Below are 27,915 nucleotides of genomic sequence, written 5' to 3'. Positions count from 1 at the left end.
AGAACCCTTGAGGTAGAGGAGCATGGCTGTCGTGGCATGGACCGAAATGTTGCTGGATGAGTAAGAGCGATGCCATCAGACTGCCTGAGTTTGTATTCTGACTCGTTCACTTATTAGCTATGTTAATCCAAACAAGCTATTTAACCTGTCTGTAACTCAAGTTTCTCATTTTAAAAATAATGGTAATAGTAACCACATCATGAGTTATGTTGATATCAGGATTAAATAGAATAATAAAAGCAAGGCATTGAGAGCATAGCAAAAGCTCAATGTGTATTAGTTCTCATTAAACCTATTTTACAAGGAAACAACTAGGGGCACAGAGTCCAATGTCATAGAGTGAGTGTCAAACGAAGAATTCATAATATTGACTTTTCGTTCAACATTGTTTCTCCTCCACACCCCCCCACTGACTGCACTTGACTGTTGGGACTCCAAAGCAAGCCACAGAATTAGTCCAAGGGATCTTTAAGTAATAATAACGAAAGCTAACAGTTATTGAGTCCTGTGTTAAGCACTGTGTTAAATCTTTTAAATGGATTATTATAATTTAATCCTCCAAAATCTATTAGATAGCCCTTATTACCTCATCTGTTTACAGATGAGGAAGGCAAAGCTAAGAATATTTAAGGGATCAATGAACTGTCCCAGGACACACAGTAAGCCCCTAAGTCAGAAATCAAATTCAGGCATTATGGTTTCAAAGCTCAAGTTTTACCCATTCGTGTTCACCTATATAATTTACTGACTATAAGTAAGTGGACAGGGTTTCCCCACTAGATATCATCGTATTCAAAAGTCAGACACACTGGACTGCCTTCCACTGCCCATCACCAAAGAAATCCAAATATAGTTATGTTTCTGTAAGCACACATTACCACATTTTTATACTAAGAATAACTGAAAGAAACAGTCTTCATTTGCTTTTAGAGCATTTAGGTAAACCCCCACAATAAACCCCAAAATAAATTCATTAAGTGGAATTATTTTGTGATACATTTAGAATGGCTTCCCTCCTTTAGAGTGTGAAAATGCTGTTCTTTGATTTTGAATAGGGTTTTTTTTGGTCATGTATACATATTTGTGAATTTCTTTAAGTATAGATAACATTAGTGATGGAACTAAAGGTATTTTTTTAACAGATGTTTAAGATCTGAAACAATAAATATATACCCAAGTGTTCAAAGTAGGTCTTAAAAGATAATAATCATTGTGTAAGATCAAATTATAACATATATATTTTTTTCAGTTTTAGAAAAGTACTAATGACACTGATGATTTTATTTCTACAGAATTACCACTTATATTATATAATTATAATTCTGTAGAATTATAGGTAATTGACAAAATATATTACAATTTTCACTTTAACCCTTAAAAGAAAAATACCAAGTGGCAAAGTCTCTTCCAAGAACTTTTTGTAAATCGTGTCTATTACTTGTTGGGAACCAATTACAGACCTGATTTCTTTACGAACATCATGCAGTGTAACTTGTCCAACAACTGTATGAGGTTAGCCATATCAATTCCAACTTAGAGACCAGCAAAAGAGGCTCCACACTGTTAACTAGCTCGAGGTGACACAATTAAGTTTTGGTAAGTAGGTGAACAAGGTAAAAATTTCCCACAAGGACTAGTCACAAAATAGACAAAAACATTGTTGAGTGAATGAATTAAATATGCAATAGATATGTAATCCTGCTGTAGGCACCTAAAGCAAATGTCTTACCTCAAAAACAAATGACAGGGAAGGGACAAGAGGCTTCAGGTGACCAAACCTACACAGCGTCAGAAACACCAGGCAACGGGAAGTCTCCACAACAGCTCCCTTAGGTCTGCAATCAGTGTCAATAACATGCATTAGCTTTAAATGTGTTTTTACGTGTTCACATGTGATAATTAATACAGTAACACACATTTAAGTTTTTCAAGAAATACATAGTTTTTTAATATATTTGAGGAACATGAGCCTCTGAAGCTGTTTGAAAACAGGCATCAGAGTGAAAAAACCAAAAACAAACCAACAAAAGAAATAAAATGCATCTTTTAAAGGAAACCTGTTCTTTATCAATGAATTGCTTAGTTTGAGCATGATGAGTGAGGGTGAAGCGTACTCTCAACTAATAAATAAGATAATAGACAGCCTAATTTGGGCGTTTAAAGTAAGTGACACTTCCCTCCCTCAATACCTTTATCTTTATACTTCATTCACTTAAAAAGTGACTTGTTAGGAGGACTGGTGTAGTCAAGTACTTTAAAATCATGACAGTCAAATTCTGAAACACTAAGAATATAAAATCTGTGTGGTTGTGCCTTAATTCATAGGTAGCATAAATATAGACCTTTGTTAATTATTTTTCTATGAATATTTTCTCCATATATAACCTCTAAAATATATGAAATTGTCTTTATACATTTGAAACTGAGTGAATGTCACACACAGTTAAGCATTTATTGATTGCCCTATAATGATAGTAATGAAGAGCTACTTTATCAGCTTAACATAACTTCATATGATAGCCATCGAACACTTGGAAAAATTCAATCTTTTTGTAAAACACAAGTGAATTTCCTAATAAAAATATTCTTGAATTAATGTCATTATGAGATAAGTAGATTTATTTTAGAAGATAGATGTATAGAAAAAAGTGAAGAAAATCTAAAGTAGTATATTTTTAATGTCAAATGTTCTTCTACTGTTTATTATGACTCATTGTTTCTGTAAAATTGAATATAACATTTAAGTAAAAAAGTACACGTTTTTAAATGCAGTAGAAACAGAATAATAGTTTATGATTTGTTTGCATTCAAGTAGTGCAATTAATTTTTGCAAAAAAAATATTAAGAAAGCTTTCTTCTTATAAAATATTATTATATTTTACTATGATAAATTATTTTAAAAGTTATATTTGGGTAATTTTCAATTAAAAAATCAAAATAAGACTCCTATTTTAAAACAAAGATTTTGTTAATTTTCTTATATGTTTTACCTTTTAAACTTTCATATTATGAAATGAAACATACATATGGGAGGTATACAAAAAAATATGCAACTTGGTGATTTTTAACAAATAGGCAACCATGTAACTTACCTCCCAATATCAGCACCCAAAGATACCTCTTCCTTCCTCAATACTTTCACTCCCCCACCCCACTGTCTTAGCAAGGATCAATTCCCCAACCTTAATGGTAATCGTACCCTGGCTTGTTCTTTTTTAAAAAAAAAAATATTTAACCATTTTAGCATAAATTCCCAAAAATGAATCTGTAGTTTTATCTTGTTCTTACTTTTTATAAGTGGGATGGTACTGCATGCACTTTTTGTATCTAGCATCTGCCAATCAGTGCTGTTAGCGAGCTGGGTGTGAGGTGCTGCACGCAGCAGGGGGTCACTCTGCCTGCTGTGTGGCACTCCACTGCCTGGACGTGCAATATGCGTGCATCCCATCCATTCACCTCGAGGAAGACATTTGGTGTTGGCCACACTGTTTACTATAAACGATGTTGTCTGCACATTTCCTTACGTGTCTTTAGGTGGAGCTTAGAATATAGCTGGGATTGAAATACTGGGTTACTGGGTTAACATAGGCTAATATATGTTAAATTTATGTTAGAAAAATTATCAGTTTTTCAAATGAACTGTCACAATATAAATGCCTTTCTTCAGTGCGTGAGCATTCTAACAGGTGGTATTATCAATGTTTTAATTAGTCTTTGGGATATAAGTTCATTGCTACTTCTAAAATAAGCCAATAGTGTCTCCTTACTTGGTTTTATTTTTTACTGTCTCAATGAGAGTGAATTTTTGAAAAAACTGATTTTCTTAATATTATGTATTCTAATTCATCAATTTGTCTTCATAATTAGGAATGGTTGTATACCATTAAAATATTTGTACACACTCCAAGGTTATAGAGATGTAATACTAGACTGTCTGCTAGAACCTATACTGGTTTTTCTTTCACTTTTCAATCTATAAGCCCCTGACCCCAGAACCAATTTTTATGGTGAGATATATTTGCCAAGTTTATTTTTCTTACTCCTATGTAGAAATCCAAATTTTCCAAGACCATTTATTGAAAAGCCAGCCCTTTCCCTTAGCTCTGCAGGGATGCTGTCGTCACAAATCAAGTTGAAATAGAAGCATAAATCTTTTTTTTAGGTTTTTCTCTTCTAATTTTTGCACTGATGAAACATCTCTAATTACTGTAGCTTTATAATAAATCTGATAGCAAGTTATGCAGCTCCTGCCATTTTTTGCAGACTGTGTTGGCTATTTTGGGGTTATCTACATATATTTTAGGAAGAGCTTGTCAAATTTTAGGGAGAAACCTTTCACAAATTTAATTCAGATTTCTTGAACATGTAAATCAATTTGTTAAGTATTGTAATCTGTTCAATATTGAGCATTCCAATTTATGGATATAGTTATTTCACCATTTACTTACATCTTTATATATTTTTCACAATATTTCTAAAGTTTTATGGTATTTTAAAAGAGATTTTGTACTCATGTTTGTAGGATTTTGTTTTCTTGGTATTTGATATATTTGATGCTATTGCTTATACAGTCATATGCCGCATAACGACATTTCAGTCAACATGTAGGATGGTGGTTCCATAAAATTATAATGGGGCTGAAAATCTCCCATTGCCTAGTGAGCCCTCGCCCTTGTAAGGTTGTAGTGCGGTGCAGTGCTGTTCTGTGCTGGTGTTAGTCTATCGACAGAAAGCTGTGGGCTAGAAATACCTGAGGATGCCCAGTGCCCCTGGGGGGCCTCTGACAGACAGCTTCCCTTTCAAAGCCAATGTTGCATCTGAATGGACCCTGGTGATTCTTGCTTTGCGCAACGCCCTTCAGCAATAACCATTAGGAACCTTTGACTGACAAACGGGTACTGGAGTGCACAAGGCAGGCACATTAGGAGGTCTTGCTTGGGCGGAGACAGAAAGGGGTAGATGCGGAGTCACAGAGATGATAAGGGAGGGAGGGAGATGGGGGAAGGAGGAAAGGGGGGAGAGAGAGACAGACATACATGGGCCTAGGATTCTTCTACTTTTATTCGGGTCCAGGGTGGGGGCCCAGGGTTTCATAGGCTCACTCCTTTTGGGTGAATTTAAAATGTGGCAAGAGAAAAAAACAAGTAGCCAAATGGCCAGTTATTCAGATCAACCAGGATCTCTAAAACAAAGGAGCCTCAGTGAGGGGGGCCACCTGCCTCTTTGTGTAGCAGGATATAGGGGTCAAGGTGATTATTCCAGGTAGCCTGACTTGAAGTGGATGCCTCAACAATAACAGCTGAATCGAGCACTTCCTCCATACAAAAGGGAAATCAACTATCAAGGCTAACACTATACTTAATTAGTCACATGTTTGTGCTCAGCTGGTATAAACAAACCTACTATGTTGCCAGTCTTATAAAAGCACAGCACATACAACTACAGTTACAGAACAAACCCCCTAGGTTTGCGTAAGTACACTCCATGATATTCCCACAAGGACAAAATCGCCTAATGGCACCTTTCTCAGAATGTATCTCGTTACGAGTTCCTGAATGAGGCCCAAGGCAGTTTAGACTTTTAAATAATTATATACGATAAAAATAATTGGACATTATTGTGGTAAAATTGATAGCTTTCTTATTTGGTCTTTTATCTCTATCCATAGAAACAAATTAATCTTCACAAGAAAATGAAACTAGAGAAATGCAAATTAAAGCTATGATGAGTTACAACCTCATACCTGTTAGAATGGCTGTTATGAACAAGATAAGTGATAAATGTTGCAGAGGTTGTGGAGGAAAAGGAAGCCTCATTTACTGCTGGTGGGAATGTAGACTGGTACAGCCACTATGGAAAACAGCATGGGTGATCCACATAAAATTAAGGATAGAGTTACCATTACCATATGAACCAAAAGTCCCTCTTCTAATTGGGTATCTACCCAAAAACCTCAAAAACATGTATTCAAAAGATATGTGCCCCCTTATGTGTATTGTGGCAGTATTTATTATGGCTGAGACAGGGACACAACAAAGTGCCCCTTGGTGGAGGGATGGATAAAGAAGATGTGGCACTATGGACGACTACTCAGCCATAAGAAAAGATGAAATACTGCCACTTGTGACAACACAGATGAAGGCTGAGAACATTTTGCTAAGTGAAATGAGTCAGGCAGGAAAAGCTAAGAACCATATTATCTCACTAATATGTGCAAATAAAACTGAAGCTTATAGACACAGACAACAGTATGTTGGTTACCATAGAGAAGGGGGGCGGGCAGATAGTAAAGAGTAAAGGGGGCCAAATATATGGTGACTGAGATGATTTGACTTTGGGTGGTGGGCAGACAATGCAGTATACAGATCACGTGCCATAGAAATGCATGCTTGAAACCTACATGGTCTTATTAACTAATGCTACCTCAATAAACATAATAAAAAATTAAAGATTATTAATGGACCTATGTAGTTCTTTCAATAAAACCTATAACTTGAAGAAAAAATACAAACTATATAATTGCTATTGGCTGGTTGCTAAGTCTATTAAGTGTATGCAAAAAAAAATAGAATATGATTTTTAATATGTAATTGTGATTCAGCGGATGTGAGTAATTATTTCAGGTTGACTTGAGACTCATTTTTCCATTTTCTCATTTTATGGCTTAGTATTTATGTACTTTACTTCTTGTGTAGAAAAGTACGGATATAGAGCCAAACAAAATGAATGATAAAATAAACACCATTTTTAAAGTATTGAAGGAAACAGGTTTAAAATTCTATACATTGTTTACACATGACTACGTGAAATGTGTCGGCTGCATCGTTCTTTACCAAATGTTTATAGAGAATGCGCATTATAAACAGTCTCATTAACTAGACAGGTCATGTGGACCTGGGTCTTGCGGAGACTCCCAAATCTTTTGCTGTTCCAGAACATCCATTTAGCTGTCCTTGGGAAAGTGGCATACAGTCAATGTAAGTTAAATGTATGTTTACTGGACTGTTCTATTTAACATCTACCAAAACTAATGATTATTGGTTACGTACTTGAAAAACAATAACACTCTGACGAAGATAAGATTTCAAGAATGATTACGCTTTTTTGCAGTGTTTCACAAAGTTACAATATATGTAAATTCTGTAATTTGTGAATTGTTGGTCATATTGCTTGGCCTGTGTTTTGTTCTATCTTTCACTGTCTGTCTGTCTGTCTGACTTTCTTATTCTGTAAAATGGGCTTTAGAGTAATTATTACCTCAGGGCATTGTTGTAAGCACTAATAACACTCCATGGTACATAATAATATGTAAATGTTGGTATTGGTATTAATATTAATAATTGATACATATTGAACTATAATATTTGAATATATTCCTCATGCCAAAAAAGTAATTTAAAATTGTTCAATGTATTTTCTGTCCAGGTTAGTATTTAAAACAGGATTCCTTAAATAAAATTCTGTGTGAGGGCAAAGGACATAAACTTTAAATATACATACATTCCAACATATTATTAACTATGCAATGGCAAAAGAAAAATACCTAAAATATGTTTTATATTTTATTAAGTACTCAGAGTTATGATGTAGGTTTTGCCAAATTAATCATTATATTTATAGGTTTTTAAAATAAACTTGAAAATCCTAACTTTCATTTAAAAGATTTAGATTTTAAATGCACCCTTGATATAAAATCAGATCTACTATTAACTATGTTTCATTTAAAATAAAGGTGTGAGGTTATAGTTTCAAATTTATTTTTTTCAATAACAAATGTTGGGTGAATAACAAAGTTTATTCATTAGATTTTTAAAACTACATTATAAAGTTATATAAAGTGAAAGAATTTCACATCTTGCCTTTGATCCAGAAGAAATCCAATAGAGGTCAAGGTCAGGATAATGAAGCAAACCCTCAGAAGGAGAGTGAACTGTGATAGTGCCTGTCAGACAAACACACAGACCAACAGTTGGTTTAGGAAAAGTTACCCGAAGGTGCATTAGAAGTAAAGCAGACACGAAAAACAGCCCAAATTACATTTTACATGACACTACTTTGTCACTGACATTTTTCAAAGAGGTTGACATTTTCAAAAAGAGGACATTTTGATTTTCCTAATGTCATTTACTTATCTTATTGGACACTTGGAGAATGAATTAGGCAATTCACAATGATATTTTACTGACCTTTTTTTTTCTAAAATTCTCCTTGCAAGTTTGACTTTTAATTCTTTGATGTGCCTCAGCTCCCATGTATAGAGAAATCACTTAGATCTGTGTGAATAAATACCACATTCCACTCGCTATTTTTAATATGACCAGTGCTTTGTGGTTTCAAATACAAAGCTGTCTTTAATACAGAAAATATTTAAAGGAGAATGTACTTAAGAGTGCAAACACATATATGAATGAGTTTCACACACATTCATATTCGATGAAATCTATATGTTTATATGCAGTGTCAAGGGCATTTATCTTTTAAATTATAGCAATAGTAGTTTTGTCATAATTATAAATAAATTAATTGTGCATCTTGTTTACATGTCAAAAATAATAATAGTGTTTCATTGGGTTTATTTACATTTTAAACCATCCACTGCTGGTATGTATTTCAGGAAAACATTGCTGATCTAAAGTGCTAAAATGAAATTATTCTTTAATTTAATCTTTGGATGTATTATAAGTCCTTATGACTAAGAAAATGAAGGCCATAACTATAAAAACTTTATTAAGCAAGGGATTCTTTTTCCTCCTATAAAGTGATCTTTACAATTCCGAGAACTTGTGTAGCCCTCACTTCCATAAGTTTCCCAGGGTAGGAAGCACTGTCCAGATATGTATGCCTGGAGAACACTACCTGTGTGCATTTTTTTTTAAGAAGATGGGAAAAAAATACTCAGGAAGTGATGTTAACCATATAGAAACTCTAGAATTACATGTTTGACATAGTGCTGCTTAAACAATAGGTGAAATTTGCTCACAAATGTAAAGAATAAAGCCTTTTTCTTCTTGAAAGAGGATATGACCCTCTTACCATTCTGTGGAAAAACACTGGTGGTCAACGTAACTGCTTTTCATATTTCCCTACCTGCTAAATTTCACAGCAGAACAATCAGCCCCATATACTATGCCCTAAAATAATCATGTGTATCTATATGAAAGTTATTTTTATTAAATGTTGTGTATTGTCAAAGATGATTTGATAATATTTTCCATGGTTTTATTTTAAAGGTGAAGAACAACGGTGTGGATATTGTTATTATAACATGGTGGTTTATTTTTAAGAGTTTCTCTAAAAGGTGCCTGAGAAGGAGAACTAAAGTCATTATTTTGATTCAAAATGCTCAGATTCCCAAACATCCTTAAAATGAGGTCAGAATGATCTAACACTTAAACCTTTGTAATGTCTGAGAAGGCAGCAGGTTGGGTTTGCCGGGACACCTGCTGGGTTGCCTCATCACCCCTAGGACTGGGAGGTGCTGCCTTCCAGATGTCTTGAGCTGCTGGGTTAGGTATGCTGACATCCAATATTTGAAGATGCTTCCCAGCATTACCGCATAGACAGAGGGGCAGAACCCTAGGCGATATCATAACGCAATCTGTAATTCTATGTAGCTCTTAAGAATCTATCTTGAAATAAGGTCTTCCTGTTTAAAAATTTTGTCAGTATTGACTACACTATCTTTTTCTATATTTTCAAAACTCCCTAGGTGGTAACTATTGAAGCATTAAAAAATATATATATATGATTTGAATGAAGTTTTTAGAATTCAAACAAGAAGGAAACAAAATAAACATTTCAAAGGTGAAAATATATCACCTAAAATGTATAATGAATATATAGTTCAGAAGTATTGAATTGATGTGGAATTTGTGCATTTGTACAAAATTTTGTAAGAAATAAAAGCAAAAAAAAAAAAAAACCCTTTAACCGAACACTTAAAGAATACGTATGTTACAATGATATTTAAGCTATGATTACACCCTATTAAAAAATGAATGTGCACCCAACACGATAGAGAAGCAAGAGCCACTTTATACTCCCACTTGAAAACAAAAACAAAAACAGAACACAACAATATACCTGAAACGATTTTTTTCCAGACACTGGACACAAGGCAATAGAGGTCAGTGATTCCCAGAAAATGGGATATAAATGGCATGACCCCTGCTATTGTCCCATCTTAATACCTTGAGAGAGTTTCTAGGTTGCAACTCAGGGGGCACCAGTAGAAATATAAGCCATGTACCCCTCTGTTTTTTCCCAAAATAAAGAAAAAGGAGACATAAAAAGATAATATCAAAGAGATAAACTTCCTTTTCATGAGTATTGCTTTTAATATGGAAATATAACTTCTAAGAACTGTGCATTTAGATTTGGAGTTTCCAAAGCTAAAATAAAATGTCTATTTTTTACATATTTTTGAATAAGCACTTTAGGATTGATTATGTTTGTTTTATGATAACTTTTTATAAATTATTATTCATTGATTCTAGAGAGAGAGAGGAAGAGGTGAGAGAGAGACACTGATTCGCTGTTCCACTTATTTACGTATTCATTGGTTGACTCTTGTATGTGCCCTGACTAGGGATCGAACCACAGCCTTGGTGTATAGGCACAACACTCACCAGCTGAACGCTAACCAAGTGGGCAGGTATGCTGACCATATTTGGGAATAGTACTACTAGTACTAGAGATACATTTAATTACACAATTAATATTTCACTATCTGATGTGTGTGGTATTTTTAATGTTCACTTTCCTACTTTAATATTTTTCAATATAGTAGAAAAATTATAGTTTTCATTGGAACTCACAATGATCACTTTTCTACAGTCCTGCAGTCTATGCTTATTAGTAAGGTAACGTGCTAATATTCTTTCTTTATTACATTTATTTTGTGGCTTTAAGTTATAATTGATTCTCATTTTAGCTCACATTTCATTTTTTTCACATTACTTCAGTTACCACCTAAAAACCTGAGGAAATTAAATTAGATCCCAATGGGCTACACTAGAAGAAAACAGTATACAGAATATATTGACTTGAGACATTTCACATAGGACCTAAATTAAATTGAATTTATTCAAGTGACACTTTCTGTTATGAGAGTACCACTAAATACACTGATTTTTTTTTCAAAAATTCTGTTAAAATAAGTCAACATGAAGCATTAGTTACAAAATTTCAGCGCCCATAATGTTTTACAGAATACAACATTCAGGGGAACTTGAAACTATAAAACTATGTTTCCAAATTTATATTGTATACTCTCAGATGCCTCATTAACTTGAAATATATTATCAAATAATCTGGTTAAAGCATATTTGCAGTAACTTTGTTACACATTCTATTATAAGACTCAAATATTCAAACTGCTCTGAGTGCGTCTGTTATTTAAAAGGATAGCATTGCCTTTACTATTTCACTTTGGAAACATATTTTCATTTCAAATGTGTATTCATGATATCACCCCATGAAGTGGACCCTAGTAGCTAAGAAATTGATTTCCCAAGCATTACTAAACCAAGATCAACACAAAAGTCTGTGGTTCATATCACTAAACCAAACATCATATATTTAAATGTATTCATTGCATGTTTCAGAAAGAAAGGAATGTGCCTTTTACACCTTTGTGGTGGCCATCAGATTGCTTTTTTGACTCCCAAAGTTATTTATACAAAACTCGAACACATAAAACGAGTATTCATCTACTCAGGTATATGCATAAACAGAAAGGGCTGTGGGACCACAGCATGTACCCAATTACAAGTCAGCCACAACTTCTCTATGTGATCATTGGCCACGGCAAATATGGAAAAACAATATTGCTGTTGGATTTTAATGTCTTCATATGCCTTCAAACATCCCTGAGACCAGAAAGGCACTATAGAATTGTGCAGAGAAGCAATCTTTTTTCCTAGTTGCACAGCATGTTTTTAGCAAAGAAAAACGCGTGTGGGAAACAAGCAAATGCACCTTTTCAAAATGTATTTGTGTCAGGAATGGAGCTGTCTCCAACTCTAATTTCAGTTGGAAAAGGATTTCAACAGTTGGTATTTCTCTTTGTCAACATATTGACGTGAGTTTCTCATATGGTTTTGACTACAGATGAAAAAGTCCTGTGAAAACCATGCTATACATTACATATTTTAATATACATAGTGTCTGGCTATATTTTTATCCAGGAAGCACTCACACTGGCCTAGACATCCGTGTCTCTTGGTGAACCTAATATTAAGGGTCTTTATTTCAAAATCAAAATGGGTTAATTTATGTTTTTGCTTCTACAGATCAGTATAATTTATTTTGGGATTTTATTTAGTACAACTAAAATAAATCAATAAATCAAATTGTACTTGACATTGTTCGGTATCTCGAGCCCTAGATACAGGGGTGGGCAAAATCAGGTTAATAATAATAAGTAATACAATAATTAAAATGATAAATAATAATACAAGAATAAACTGTGTTTGATGTACTCTCAACTACTTTCTCCCACCTCTGGATTTGGATGCAGATGATACTGCTTTTCTTCTGGTTTCATTCAACTATCTAAACTCTATAATGTATGTATATATTTTAGTCATAATTTAGGTGAACAAATGAAGATAACAGTGATCAGTGATGGGTTGATTATGTAATACTTAAAGAGATGACTATGAGGCCTTAAGTTAAGCAATGAATAATTCCAGACATTAGGGTAGTTTGATGGGGCATGTGCACTGTGAAGAGTAATGTAGTTCATGCTGCTTTTAAGAAAGCTTTGCTCCTGAAATAAATTCTTGGGTTCAGATTTCGTCTCTTCTGAAGGGGAAGACAAATTAACAGGCTACATGGTGGAATTGCTTTCATTAGTTGCAGCAAATGTATGAAAGCGCTGTACTGTTGGAAGTCAGCATATTTCCTACCATTATATTCCCAAGACATTCTGGTGTCCTGAAGCACAGTTGCATGTAGGTATTGTATAAGTGTGCAAAGAATATGTTTCGAAAACAAGTTCAAATCACATATTTATGAATGAGAATGATCTCTGTAGAGCTAATGTTTATTTTTGCCTACTCAAATCTATTTCCTTTTTTCTACTTATTGTCCTCTCGATGTTTCTCCCAAACCATCCTGTCTCTCCTCTCAAACAACGAGGGTCCTGTGGAGCTGGCCCTGTCCTCCCGTTCCCAGACTGAATGTCTGTGATCCAGGCTTCACCACATCGCTCGGTTCAGTGACACCCAGGTCAACCAAGCCCCGACATCAGACTCCAGGTGCAAACTTTCACTTCTGGAGTTCTTTGTGAGGCAGTACTTAAACCTAGAGCTCCCGGTAGCCACAAAGGCTGAAAATGGGTAGGAAAATCTGCATTTTGAGAAAAACATGGCAGTAAGAAAGACAGAGAAGATTCCTGGTGGTATCATTCCACTCACTGGATGCAGCACAGTCTGAGGGAGAGAGATGGCAGACTCCCAGTTCTGAGTTAGTAATTCACCCTGGGTGGAATTTCTGTCACACGTAACCAAACAGTCCTGCCCAACGCACTCAGCATCTTACTTAAGAAGACTTACTTCTTAGACAATGTCACAGGGTTAACATCCTAAAATTATTAAAAATAAACATTTAGAATTATTTTTCTGTACATATTATTTATAAACTTCTATTACTTGTGGGGTTTTCACGGATAGACTGATATCTGTCAAAAGCAGAGACTTTGAAAAAGAAAATTTATCTTAGTGGGATTCACTGCCCACTAGTCACATTTATATTCCTTTGTCTTTTTCTAGGTTCCTATGGGTTTTTTTAGAGTTTCTCATAGCAGTATTTATAACATATATTTTGATCTCATTGTCTTTTAGCACTGAATGGGAATACTTTCTGCCTTTGTCTTTTAACGCACTAATTCTCTCTTCATTTGTCTTTAAACTGCTGTTTAGGTCATTGACCTCCTCATGTCTGTTGTACTTCTGTGTCCTGGAACTTCAATTTAATTATTTCTAAATGTGCCTTGTCATTTTGTATTCTCTCATTTCTTGATTTTTCCTAATTTTCAATTTCTTCAACTTTTACTTCTTTAAACATATTTAATTTACTTCATTTCTGTCTCAATTGATTTCATTTCCAAGATCTGTTGTATTTTAAGGTTTAATTATGCTGTTTCTTTTGTGTCTGGAAATGCTTTGTCATGTCGGCATTTTCATAGTGTGTCTCTGTGCTTTGTATCCGAGTTCACAATCACTAAGACCGTCTGTCACTAAGACCGTCTGTGGAACCACGGTGAGCCCGGGGCTTAACGGATGGCTCTAAGAGTGAATTGAACAAGGGTCTTCTAAACACATTAGACCTCCTCTGCGATCCCTTTCAGCTGTGTTCTTAGCATTAGGCTTATAAATCAATGGTTAGGTAAATCCTTGACTCATATATGAATGAGGGCTGGTTTGTAGTTAAAAATTCTCAGGAACGACTTTTTAAAAAATTCTACCTTCTCTTCTCTTTTCTTTTCCATTATTCTTTTTCTTCCTTACCCCATCCCATAAATGAGGTATTTCTTTTTGGTTTCAATAGTTTTATTTCAAGTTCTTTATCTGAATTCTCACCTATGTAGGTTCTCGGTTTTGTCTGGTCACTTAAGTTCTCAACCAATGGAGATTGTCTAATTCCCTGGGACAGCTGCCAGGAATAGCCCTGTTTCCTCATTGGATTATATTTCCTCAGCACTTTTAATTTCTAAGACGTACCTCAATTTTTTGCCAGCTCATCTATGCAATGCATCTGAACAGGCTCTGTAATGTATATTTTATCCCCAATTTCTCTGTGCACCTTAAAAAGAAATACGCATTTCTAAACCACCATCTTAGAGTTTTCGGTTGGCCAAAAATTTTGGTTTTTCTTTCATATGATAGCTCTACTAGCATTTAGTTGTTTTTAACTTGATTCAAAACAATTTTGTTAGATTGTATTGTGACAGCTGTCATATCAGTGTGCACTTTTTAAAAAACGTATTAGCCCTGGCTGGTGTAGCTCAGTGCATTGAGCGCTGGCCTGCGAACCAAAAAAACTTATTAAAATTGGTGAATTTTTGTATAGCCATTTTAATATTAAAGATGGAAAATATGCAACATTTCCAGCATATTATACTTTATTATTTCAAAAAAGTAAAAATGCAACTGAAATGAAAAAAAAGATCTGTGCAATGTATAAGAAGGTGCTGTGAATGCTCAAACATATTGGAATTGGTTCGGGGAGTTTTGTGCTGGAGATTTCTCCCTGGACAATGCTCCATGGTTGGGTACAGTGGTTGAAGTTGATGGCGATAAAATCAAGACATTAATTGAGACAAATCAATCAATGTTATACCACACAGGAGACAGCCGACATACTCAGAATATCCAAATCAATAAAGTATTGGTGAAAATGAAAACATGTTTTTTTATTTTATGGAAAAAAACATACAGACTTTTTGGCTACCCACTAAAGAGAATCCCCTCCATTTCTTTAAAGTATAACTAATTTATTCAAAGAGAGCTACTAAGTGAGCCATCAAAATTCCTGATTTAGTGAGATTATTATATGAGGTACTTGTTTTCCTAGTAACACAGTCAAAAACACTGATTTGTTATTCTTGTGTGATCCTCCATTCAATTTCACCTACTTCCAAATTAGTTACCTTTTTATAATGTATGTACCTCTTTGAACTATTATAAATCATTTTTGGAAGAAAATAATATAAATCTAGAAAACAAAACGTATTTAAAATATATGTTTTTATCGTTTTACAATGTACTATGCATTTTTATATGCATTATCTTCTCAAAAATGTAGACAGTATTCTCATGTGGCTAAATAAATAAATAAATACCTCCCAGGTGGCAATGCCTGAATTACAATCCCAACTCTAAACCCTGGACCATAGTTCTAGTTATTCTGAATATTCTGACTATTTAAACAAAACAAATGAAGTCCACCCTACGTTGAAACTTTCTAAAGTCAAAGTTATTGGGGTATTTTCTAATTGAAGGTACGCTGAAATTAATATAAAGAACTTTTCCCAAACATTTAATTCTAAATTCTAAAGCACCTTTTTTTTTGTAATTGTTAGGAAATTTATTTGTGGCAAATTATTTACTATTTATCATTTAGATCAATAGCATATTATTTGGCATTCTATACTGAAACAGTTTGGATATAATTAATTTACATTCAGTAGTCTAGAATTCATTTATCTTTTTAAAAAATATTTTCTTTATTTTTAGAGAGGGGAAGGGAGGGAGAAAGAGCGGGAGAGAAACATCAATGTGTGGTTGTCTCTCATGCCCCCTACTGGACACCTGGCCTGCAACCCAAGCATGTGTCCTAGACTGGGAATCGAATTGTCTGCCCCTTTGGTTACAGGCTGGTACTCAATCCACTGAGCCACACCAGCCAGGGCTCATATATGTTTTAATGTGAGATATTTTATCAAGCAAAATTACAAGTGTTCACACTATTTAAACCGGGCAGCACTTACAGCTTTATCTGCAAAGGTGTCTTCATAAAATGCTAGCATCAGAGCAAACTGTACAACTGCATATATCCTTAGTAAATGAGATGCCGAAGATGAGTAGGGAATTTCTTTCCCCGTGACCTAGGAAGACAAGAAAGAAGCCTTTTGTTTATATCACTCCCTGGCTTATTCCTCTCACTGAAATTCAAACTAACTAAAAAGAAAATATGCAAAAATTACAGGTTTTGCTATTTTTTTCCAAAATGATCCTAACATTCATTATTTGGACATAAAAAATGTAAAAGCTAACACACTTGGTTTTCATTTCAAAAGCATTATGATTATGATTGGGCCTGCCATGTGTGGAGCAAAGAGAGAATTGATTCAGTAATATGTACTGATGATAACATAACCAAAATGGACATAAAATATGCAATATGAAAATAAAATAGAACATTATGTCCATGATTACACAGTGTGGGGCAAAAGTATGTTTACAGTTGTTTGTATGGAAGATAATGCAATAATTAATAAATAAAAGTACAAAAATGAACTCTGTACTCACAACTCTAAAAGTACTTCTGCCCCGCCCTGTATGTGGAAGTATGGTGACAGAGAAAATGGAAGGTGACTTTAGGTAGTGGAGATACGTACGCCCCTTAGGGAAATATATCTGTGTTAGAAACAGCTTTTGCAAACTACAGGTTTTCCTAGACACACTACAGCTCTATTTTTAATGCATATTTAAGCAATAATAACTTTAAAATATTCACTTTAAGTTATTGCTTGAAAAAATAATAAATAGACCATTATTAACTAAAATTTTTGGAACTGAAATAAGCAAAATATTTTCACCTATATCAAGTTCACTCTTATTACATGGCTGACTGCACATACTGAAAGTATCTGGGAGAGTTAAACATAGAAGCTTTCATAACTGGATGAGAAAACATCCTTATTAGGTCAGGATATTTTGGAAAATAAAAATAAACCCATATAAAACATGTTACTTTATATCCTTGAAATATTGGCTAAATTTTATGTTCATAGTTACCTTAAAATCAACAGTAGAATCACCTGTAAGGCTCCCTCCATATCTCGTGTTTTGGGGTTCTGTGATAGCCACATGTGACCGCACTCCATAAATTCCCCCGGCTGTGGGTTTGGGTGGATCTCAAACCCAGGCTCTGCAGCTCTGTCCTCTAAACCAGGATCCCTGGTGAGAGGTAGTGTGTGCCTGGGTGAAGGCACCCCTCTGATTGGCCCCTAGGTGGTGTCCACTCATTAAGTTATGTCCCACAAGGCCATGTCTGCCTAAGGGAACATCTCTTTTTCAGAGTTGTATTAAGTCAGCACTATGAACAGGCTGGCTGTAGACCTGAAAACATGAGACCAATCTTCACCATTATGAAACCCATGAACTCTACTTACCTCTGGGATTTCTTCACTCAGTCCAAGTCGTGGTTTCCCAGGACCCCATCCTGGCCCTTTAAATATGACAGAAAACTTATTGAAGAACCCCGGTGTGGCCCAGAATGCTGTCCATATGTAAACTAAATGGTGGAACTAGAAGAATAAAAATATAGTTTAAAATGAAAACCTCTTAATAGAAAATTAAGTACAGTAAATCATGTATTTCATTTTACTGTTTAATGCAATTTACATATTTTTAAAAATATATAGGTCATGTGTAATTTGATTAATGTTAATTAATATGTAACTACATTACAAATTATAATTCATTCTATGAATTTATATACCTTTACATTTAAATGTATTCTTGTCAATATTTTTGGAGCTCCACAAAACTATAATTTGGAGATTAAAAAACAGGTAAATTGTTTAGAAACTCAGCAAAGTTGAAGTGAATTAAGAGGCTTTACTTCCAATGGAATTAACTAGGAGACTGTGTACTTAATATCCATGTCTAGTGACATCTTTTTTATGTTTTCTTATTTATTTTTAATCCTCACTTGAGGATATGTTTTTTGATTTTAGATGGAAAAGAAAGGGAGGGAGGGAGTGAAGGAGTGAAGGAGGAAAGGAGGGACAGAGAGGGAGATGGAGAGGGAGAGGGAGAGAAACATTGATATAAGAGAGAAACATCAATTGGTTGCATCCTGTACATGCCACAGTTGGGGACTGAACCCATAACTCAGGTATGTACCCTAACTGGGAATTGAACCTGCAACCTTTTGGTGTACGGGATGGCAACCTAACCAACTGAGCCACCTTACGAGGGCCAATGTCATCTTTTCTAAAGTCTTGCTAAATGGATATTAGGTTGATCATGGAAACATACAAATATTGCATATATGTCACATATTTGAAAAATAATCCTTTACTCTATTGAGCTATAGGTAAATATATCATATAAAGGAAACATATTGAAAGCTATTTCTGATAGTAGACTTCTGAGTATTAAATAGACTATATTCTGTATAAGAAAATATAAAAGTTTGCTGACTGAGTCAAAAGTTTGCCATGAGGCTTATATCAGGAATTCACAATCTTTAAATAACATACATTTGACAGGTACTGAAGTTAAAAATACATCCATACCTGATAAGTACCCAATAACCATATATGATGAGTACCCAACAAATATAGCTACTAAGATAATTAGCTATAAATGCCACACTTGTCATCATAATACATCAAAGGACTAAAAATAATCCTAGAGGTTGAACATCAGCTATAGAATCTAGAGATGAGTTTTATTATAAGTGTAGTAACACCTTGATATGGAAAGAAGTTTTGACTCGATCAGAATTTGTGGACTTGCTGGCTTAACTGTCTCTCAAAGAATTCAAACTGCTAGAACTAAAAACACAGCTTTTTAAATTGCTTAAAATATTACAATAAGGAATCTTAAGCAATTAAGGAACCATTTAGGATTTAGTGAACCAAATTTGATAAAAAAGGAAATGTTAGATGGGAAGTTATCGTGCAGTTTTGCAAAAATAATAATAAGAAGAAGAAGAAGAAGAAGACAGCAAGTTGAGGTGTTTAGAATTTATAACACATTAATATACTTATTTGTAGTGTTATTTTAAAAACTGACTGCAATTTTATTGCTATCACACTAGATACAATCTGTGAGAAATATATGGTAACATTTTAAAATCAGGAGTACTTTCTCACTTATTTGCTATCCAATGCTCTGAAATTCTTGTACCTCAAAGGAGAACAAAGTGAATTGTTTACGCCAAATACTAAGGGAAAACATTTCCTAAGTTGCTCTTTTATGTTTTGGGGAGAAAGGTAAGAGATTTAGCTGAATATGCAGGAATATAAGTGAAAGTAAATATGTGTTTCTGTAGGTTCTGGAACTCAATGATCACAACTTGCTGGTGTGACATTTCTGAGGATGTGAGTGAACATGTATTAATATAAGACTAAACCTTAGACACAGTTGTGACAGTCACTACAGGGAAAAAAAAGTTTATGTGAGGAGTAGATGCCTGGAGATTTGAACCCGGCACAAATTCATAAGTAGCTCATAAACACTTGCGATTGTCTGAATATTGTCTCTCTCCAAATCCTGCACAACTACTTCTGCAGCTCGTGGACAGTTGTCAGTCTCTTACTCTGTCACAACATGAGCTGCTTTTCCTCAGCCAGAGGGTACGCTTCCAAAGCCTTTCTATTTAAAAGTTCAGAATGAACCAGCAGTAGACACTACCAGGGAGCTTGTGAGAACTGCTGAACAGAATCCGCACTTTAAGAAGATCCTCCCAGGATTCACATGCACGTGAAATCTGAAAGGCTCAGTCACACCGGGCCGAGACCAAGTTGTCTGCGCCCTTCCTCATCTCCGTGTGATGGAGACAGGACCACATCAGCTGGAGAAGCAGCTCTCCATGTATTATTTCTAAATTGAATTCAATTCTGTAAAGTTTCCTATTAAGAAAGAACTCTGAAATATTTCTTTAGTGTTCTCCTGAGAGAAAGAGAGAGTGGGGGTGGGAGGAGGGCAGGGAAAGAGAGACCAAGAGACACAGAGAGCAAATTGCTCTGTAGTTGAGAAAAAGTGAGAAATCATCATTTTTTTTTTTCTTTTGAAGTGTGAGAAAAAAATGCCCTTCACTTGAAAAAGGAAGACAATTGGCCATGGCCTTTTCTGTAAAGAGGCAGGAGAGTGTAAGTTTTGGGCTTCTCCTGGAACCCATCTTGGCTAAGTTTGCTCCTGACAAGCTGTGTGTCATTGGGTGAATTATTTAAATCCTGGGACCCTCAGTTTCATCCACCCAAAAATAAAGAGAACCACTACCTCAAAAGGTTTTAGTAATGGTTCCATCAAATATTTGCGCTGAGCTGTTCGCAATGCCCTACACAGAGTAAAATAAATATCAATTTATTTTATTTTAACTTTCTTAAAAATTTGAAGACGTAGGTTTGAAAGCAGGCCCAATAGGAACCTGTAATTTTCTCCCTTCCCGAATGCTGCAAACCCAGGGCCCGGGACAGAGCTGGCACTGACTGTCCCCTTCAGTGGTTCAAGCATTCTTATCTTTTTCTCATTTACGAGTCCCTAGTCCCAGGAGTGTTTGAGGTGGGGTGCTGCCGACAGATGGGAGCCTCACAGACATTCCTAATTTCTCTAGTACTAGCCATGGAAACCAGTGGACAACCAATACCACATGTCTAACAGGAAAGCGGTCCAGTGCAACAAGCCTTTGCAGGTGAGAGAGTGCGCAGACCCAACCAGCCCGTAATCGCTCCTGACACGGAGGCCCAAGAAGAGAGGGGTGAAGGCCTCCTGCTGAATTTTAACCAGAGTTGTGCAGACACGAAGCAAATATTTTTCTTACTGTGGGTTCAGCCTTAATTATACATGTTACTGCGGCTCTTTCTGAATCCATGAATACATTTCAGATCTATGCTGAGATAGATTGTTTGCTAAAGAGCCGTTTTTTTCATTCTAGGCAGTAGAAATAGTTAAACATTTTAATGAATTGTTTTCTAATGTATTTTGCCCAAATTGATTCAAGTCTTTGTGTAAGCACCAGATTTATTTTTAAATTCTTTTATATAAGTTAAATGTTTTTTCAGGGTATTGTCATTCACTACCACCTTTTAAAACTCTTTTTCTTTTAAATGTGAGTTCTCAATAGAATATAGTCAATTCATAAAGAATAAAACTAAGTACATTACCTGCACCTTGAATGGATCAAATGTATTAATGGGATGTGTCAAACCATATAGAACATTTTTATTTTCTGCCTCAAATGTTCCTGGAAGATAAACAATCAGGATGTGAACTTTTGACTTTTTCAGAATTAGGAGCTAATTAATTTTTAAAAATTCTGGTGCTTTTTACTTACCAAAAATTCTGTCCCATATAATAAGTGTGCCAGCATAATTTTTGTCTATGCAATAACGGTTTCTGCCTATGAGAAACATATTTAAAATGTTTTAAAGAATAAAGTTATACTTCTTGGAACAATTCTTCTTATATTTTACTCTATCATTCCAATTTTTTGACTTAATCTGTATTGTATTTTTTTTCATTCCCTTTTAGTTCCCTTATACCCCCTCCCCCCAGCAATCACCACACCGTTGTCCACGTCCATGAGTCTTTTTTCCTTTTTGTTCTATCTCCTTGTATTTTAGAACACATTAAGAAAAATAAGACTTACGTAACAGAATGATTTTCCTAGGAATGTTTTTTCACTGATAATACTAGCTGTTATTTGCTAGTAAAGTGAGTTTTTATTTTATTTTTCAATTAATTTTACTAGAAAAAGCAAAGATTTTCTTAAAACTATTAAGAATCATCCCAGATTTTAAAAATGTACCAATAATTTTCCAGTTTTTAAAAATCTTGGATAATTCTTCATTTTATTTTTAAGACTATCAAAAATAATGATTAAAAATTTAATGGCCCAGAAAAAAATGGCACTAGTAAATAAGATAGATAAAATATGTAATTTGTGTATGTTTCTTTATTTGTTTTAAATTTTTCAATTAGCAATAATCGCGCCTGGGATAAACCTCATTGGCTACGATACTGCCACTGCACAAAGCTATTTGTTTTAAATTTTTAAGTGCATTATGTCCCTGCAGCTTTTCTAGGAAGAAAATTTTTTATTTAGAGTGAGATATTACTATCTTTTAAAATCATAAAATCCATAAATGAAATTCCAACTAACCTGAAGTTTTTAATTTGCTCAGAACATATATGATTTTTTTTCTGTTCCAAAGTATTCAAATTATAATTTAAATAGCTGGGCATAATTTCTTTAATAATAATAGAAGCCAAATGTATTCAATGATTGTAAATAAGGATAAAGAATATCAAACCACCAAACCACTACTCCAACAAACTCACTGTGTTTGCACTTCCTCATTTATTTACACACCTTCCCTACGTGGAGATGGACATTTAAAAGTGAAGATGCTAGGGAAAATCTCCCCCAGTGCAAAAGTAGAGTGGAGCTGGCTACACTGATGCACACCCCCTGGTCATACACGGTGTACACAGTGGCTCTCAGGTGGATGAGGGAGCACTCTGACCTCAGGGGACATGTGGGGATCTCTGAAGACATTGTTGGTAGTCACACTGCAAGGGGATATTACTGGTATCTAGTGCGTAGGGTCCAACATGCTGTAACACACGGGACCACTCCCTTGGCCCCAGAGAACTGTCTGGTCTTTTTAAAATTAATATTAAAATGTTAATAGTGCTGAGGCTGATATAAAGCAACAGGTGTGGGAAGGTGCTCTGAAGTCAAACAGGAAGCTCGCGACATTCCTTCTTCAATGTGAACTTGCTCTTCTCCACTCCTTGTGTTTCCTTTTATGCGGAGGGAACACCAAGAGTATAACATCCTTGGCCTCTCCACCCCCTCACTAATGACTCCCTCGTGGTAGAGGAATGACTGTTGAATTTGGAAGAGGAAACTGAACATGTGCAGCCCGACCTCGTCCTCTCCTCTTCCCGGGGGAGCGGGGGCTTCTGCTCCGCTCGCTGCCATGGGAAAGGGACCAGTGCCCAAGGGGAGGGAGATCTGCAGTGCTGCCTGATTTCTGGAAACTTATAAAAACAGGGCAATAATATTCTTTTATTACCAGCTTCCTTTTCTCAACAGTATGTTTGTGAGATTCACTCATGCCCTTGTGTGTCATAATAGTTTAGGAGCTGCCATTGGGATGTAGTTCTCCATTACACGAATAGTCTACAGTTTGTCTATTCTACTGCTTATAAACACATAAAGTAGATCTGTTTTTTCCATGTTACAAGTGATGCTGATATGCACCTTGTTTTCTAGGTCTTTTGGTGCACAAATGTGAAAATTTCCATTTATTAAGCCAGTATCCTTAAATTTTACGCACCCACCACCTGGGATTTTCTCTTTATCAGGCAAATGCAGTGCATGTAGAGTTTGTTCACACAATTTAGCTGAGGAAGTAAAATGTTGTTTTTTAGGCTTCCCTCAAATCCCCACAGTTTTCAAGACCAGGCACTCTCTGGCCCAAGACAGGAATGACCTCAGCATCAGGTCACAGAAGGAATGGCCTTCAAGATATAAAGTGAATATCCACTCATTTTTTTTTTAACTCATTTTTTTAACTCATTTTATTTAACTCATTTTATTTAACTCATTTTTTTTCCCACTACATCTGAGGAGATTTAGGCAAAAAGAAAAATCCTAAAGCTAGATATAAAAAAGTTGTTGTTGGTGGTTTTTTTTGTTTTGTTTTGTTTTTTTGTCTCCAGTCCTTGCTTTACAGATGAGCATTGTCCAGATTCAAAGCAAGGAGTGATGCCTATTTGCACAGAGTGTGCTGACTCTGTTGGGTAATTCTGATGAAACGATGTAAAACAATATCTTTTTAAATAAATGAAAAAGGAAAGGAAGAAAGTCTAATTTACTTACCATGATGAACCCTATGATGGCTAGGAGTATTAAGAATAAGTTCCAAAGGACCAAGGTTATCAATGACCTGTTAGAAAGAAAAGGAATATTTATTTATTCACACAGTTATTATTAAATGTATGTGTCATACTTAAGTACTCACATTAAAATTCCACATAGGTTAAGATATATTGCAAGTTTTGGGGTTGGCATCAGAATCAAAAAAAGATTTCCTATCACCTGTTACTCACATAAAGACAAAAATAAGCTCTTTACTCTGAGAGTCTGCTGTGAGGGCAAGAGCTAGAATGCCTCAGTTTGGGTCCTGGATCCTTCATTTATTACCCTAATCTTTAAAAAAATAACAAACTTTTTACACCTCCATTTTGTCATCTTTAAAATGAAAGTAACAGCAGTATCTATATAATAATGTTCTGATCATTTAAAATGGTACTATTGCCAAGGCATACTTCTCTCATTTTATTTTTTACCTTTTAACTATGTCTTTGATGATTTCTGTTAGCAGGACGTGAATAGGGAAGAGAAAATTATATTCATATTCTGGGTCTGGTTTCACCCTCTAGTCAGCCATGCAGCAACACTTATTATCGGAGCTGTCATCTGCTGCATTGGGGTCATCCTGCTAATTCAAATAAAATCCTAAATGGTCCCTTACCTATAGATGGACCATCTACCAGTGTATCATAGAGGCACACCTCATAGTCAAAGGGGCCCCCCTTTATTTACAAGTAAACACTCTTCAGAATCTGGTACATAACACTATTAATGTTACAATAATGTACAAACCCTCTGTTCCAGAGTCTGCAAATTCTGAGTAGAGGAACCAGACAGGTGCCATAAACAAGAATAGTAGGCCATGTGCAAGAGACTTGGTTTGCTATGTAATCAATATTGGGCAATGTGGGAGCCCTTTTAATCTCAATTGCATTGTTCTTTCTTCTACCGATCATAACAGGCAACAGAATATTTTACTTTTCTTTAGTAACTACCAAAATAGATTTAGTAGAACCTACCAATGACAAAAATGAATATATTGTTATGATATTTCAAGGGGAGAAATAAAGGGAAGGGTCGTCCAAGAACATGGATAAAGACCCATGGGCAAAGCCAAAGATGGGAAGGATTGACTGGCAGGGGGAAAGTGGTGGCGGGAAAATGGAGACAACTGTACTTGAACAACAATTAAAAAAAAGAAAGAAAGAAATTACTCTCCTCTAGTGTTAATTTCATTTAGAAGACATATGAGTAATAAAGGGGTAATTTAAATGACCCTTAAAGGAATAAACCCGGCCAGTGGCAAGTCAGTGACATGGGGGGAAAAGTCAGATGGAGAGGTATTTCAGATACATAACAACCAATGTCTTGTGGGGATCTTCTCTGAATACTGGTGTGAACAAACTAAATATAACAGACATTTTATAGGCAATGTGGGAGATTGATTATAAACAGAGTATACATGATAAAAGTACTGTTTTATTGGGAGTTATAAGGCATGGTCATTGTGTAGAAAATGGAACTGTTGGATAGCGTTGTATAACTAAAGTATAGATGACACGAGATCTAGGATTTGCCTCAAAACATTTGGCAATAAAAATAAAAATGAAAAAAAAAAGAATAGCTGATGCAAATTAATCAAAACAAGAATGATTTTTAATGGAAGTGATGGAAGTAATAAATTCATTTCATTATGAATTCTACTTTTCTGCATAATTTGAAGATTTTTAAGATACAATTGAAAGTGAAAGATACTGTTACTCTAGTAATATAAGAATAATATAAGTGCTCAGTTCAAGATATTAATGAATCCCTAAAGTCCCAAACATACTTATAGATTACAAGTCTTTACATAGCATGGTTTAACCATCATTTGACAGTCTCTGGCATCAAAACACCCAGTTTACAAGTGCTTGGAAAATACGAAGAGCCGCAGGAGCCACACCACCCTCAACTTGTGGGGCCCTATCCAATGAAGGAGAAGCTATGACCTCGTGACCACAGAGCAATGCCACACCCATCCATAGGGCACGTGCCAGAGTCTCCTTGTTAGATTCTGTTAACCAGCCTACGGGGTTCTCAGTTCCCATTATGGAACAGACGGAAGCGTCTGCATGCAAAGGATGTGTAAGAGTATGTGCTGTATGTTAATTTAGGCCTCGCTTTCTTCTAAAATGAAGTTCTAGCACCACTCTTTAAAGTTATTTCTAAAAGAAACGCATTATGAGATGCAAACAGTAGACTTTTTGATTAATTCATTGAACAGAACTCATAGACCAAGGACTATCTATATTTTTTTTTAATTTCAGGAGTTCAAAATACCATGACTAGGTAGTCCTTAAAGTAGATGGCATTCCTATGAAATAAGGTATTATGTCACAAATACAGTATTAATGAGGAGGAATTGGCAGGGAAGTAGGGAAAAATAACCCTGTATTATATTGGACTACATTGCTTGTACTTGGTGGAAAAATATCGGTGGAGAAGAAGAGTGGTAATGGATCGAGAACAAGCAAGTGGGGTTTCTGAGCAGTCAGAACATTGAAATCTGATGCTTTGGCTAGGCTTTGTCTCTGGCAGAGAATTATTAGATGGGAAAGAAGAAAACCATTTTATCCTTGTTTGTCTGTTTGGTGCCTAACATGTGTTACAAAAACAGACAACAAAAGGGGATGGAGGAGACTACACAGCCAGCTTCTGCGACGCAGATGCATTTCTGAACTCTGGTCCTGGCCTGTGTGGGCAGCCCGATTTAAAGCCATAAAAATGGTGAGTGCATTCAGATGATGGGGCCCTTGGCAGGGTGCATTATTTTTTTTAATGTCAAGCTCTTTTCCTCAAAGAAAATCTTTTGTTCCTGCAAGCTAAAGCATGGTGATATCAATAATGAAATTTCTTTTTTTTAAGTTAAAAGCCAAGTACAACACAGGCAAACATAGTTATATTTCTTGGTAGTGCCTCTGAGTACCTTGGAGCTGGGAAAGACCGCCTCAGTGTGGGGGATGATTGATCATTCACTCAGCCCAGTCAGAAGTTCTTTGAAAACCCTTCCGATTGATTCAAAGGCAAAGAGAAGTCATTAATAATTAATAAGTGTGAGCATAACAACTCAATTATTGCCTGCTTTTGCAAATTCAGTCATTTAGCAATTCAACCACAGCTTTGAGTCACTTCAGGAAAATGCAGTGGACATAATTGCAACTATTTTCAGTTTTAGAAGTTACTAGTTTTGGTTGTTTAGATTTAAATGAATTAATTTAAATTATGGAATTTTAGAACATACAGGGGACTTAAAATAATTGAGTCTAATACTCTATTACTAAAAAAAATTAAAATGAAGCTCAGACACTAATTTCTATTAGTGCAAGTTCGAACAGCTTGGGAAGAATCCCTAGAGTCTTTTCAATTGTAGCTTAGGAATCTATTTTCCTGTCATCTTGTTTTTAAGAGATACAGCAATTTTCCTATCAAATAAAAGTAACTTACTTTCTTAAAACTTTAATGGTAATGATAACTAAGTGTTTTTTTTTTTACTACATTTCCATTAAAATGAATCCAGGGATTTAT

At 35.1% G+C, this 27,915-nt stretch overlaps 1 protein-coding gene and 1 non-coding gene across 5 annotated transcripts in view; both read right to left on the bottom strand.

Moving 5' to 3' along the window:
• AGMO (alkylglycerol monooxygenase) overlaps positions 1-27,915 on the bottom strand; it is a 284,230-nt gene that overhangs the window by 126,579 nt on the left and 129,736 nt on the right. For all 4 annotated transcript variants that reach the window (XM_045185306.3, XM_045185305.2, XM_045185307.2 and 1 more), the window contains 7 exons: positions 24,355-24,421; positions 21,799-21,864; positions 21,629-21,708; positions 17,903-18,037; positions 16,496-16,612; positions 7,860-7,942; positions 1,730-1,835 (listed from right to left, as the gene is read on the bottom strand). In XM_045185306.3, the coding sequence (XP_045041241.2) occupies positions 1,730-1,835; positions 7,860-7,942; positions 16,496-16,612; positions 17,903-18,037; positions 21,629-21,708; positions 21,799-21,864; positions 24,355-24,421 (654 nt within the window). The remainder of the gene's footprint in view (positions 1-1,729; positions 1,836-7,859; positions 7,943-16,495; positions 16,613-17,902; positions 18,038-21,628; positions 21,709-21,798; positions 21,865-24,354; positions 24,422-27,915) is intronic.
• On the bottom strand, positions 22,361-22,502 carry LOC112319901 (U4 spliceosomal RNA). The gene has a single exon (XR_002976383.2). It is a non-coding gene; the product is annotated as a U4 spliceosomal RNA (small nuclear RNA).

This window comes from Desmodus rotundus, chromosome 6 (assembly GCF_022682495.2).
Source record: "Desmodus rotundus isolate HL8 chromosome 6, HLdesRot8A.1, whole genome shotgun sequence".
NCBI lineage: Eukaryota > Metazoa > Chordata > Mammalia > Chiroptera > Phyllostomidae > Desmodus > Desmodus rotundus.
Note: the sequence above shows the minus strand (reverse complement) of the source record. Positions and strands in the feature narration are given on the sequence as shown.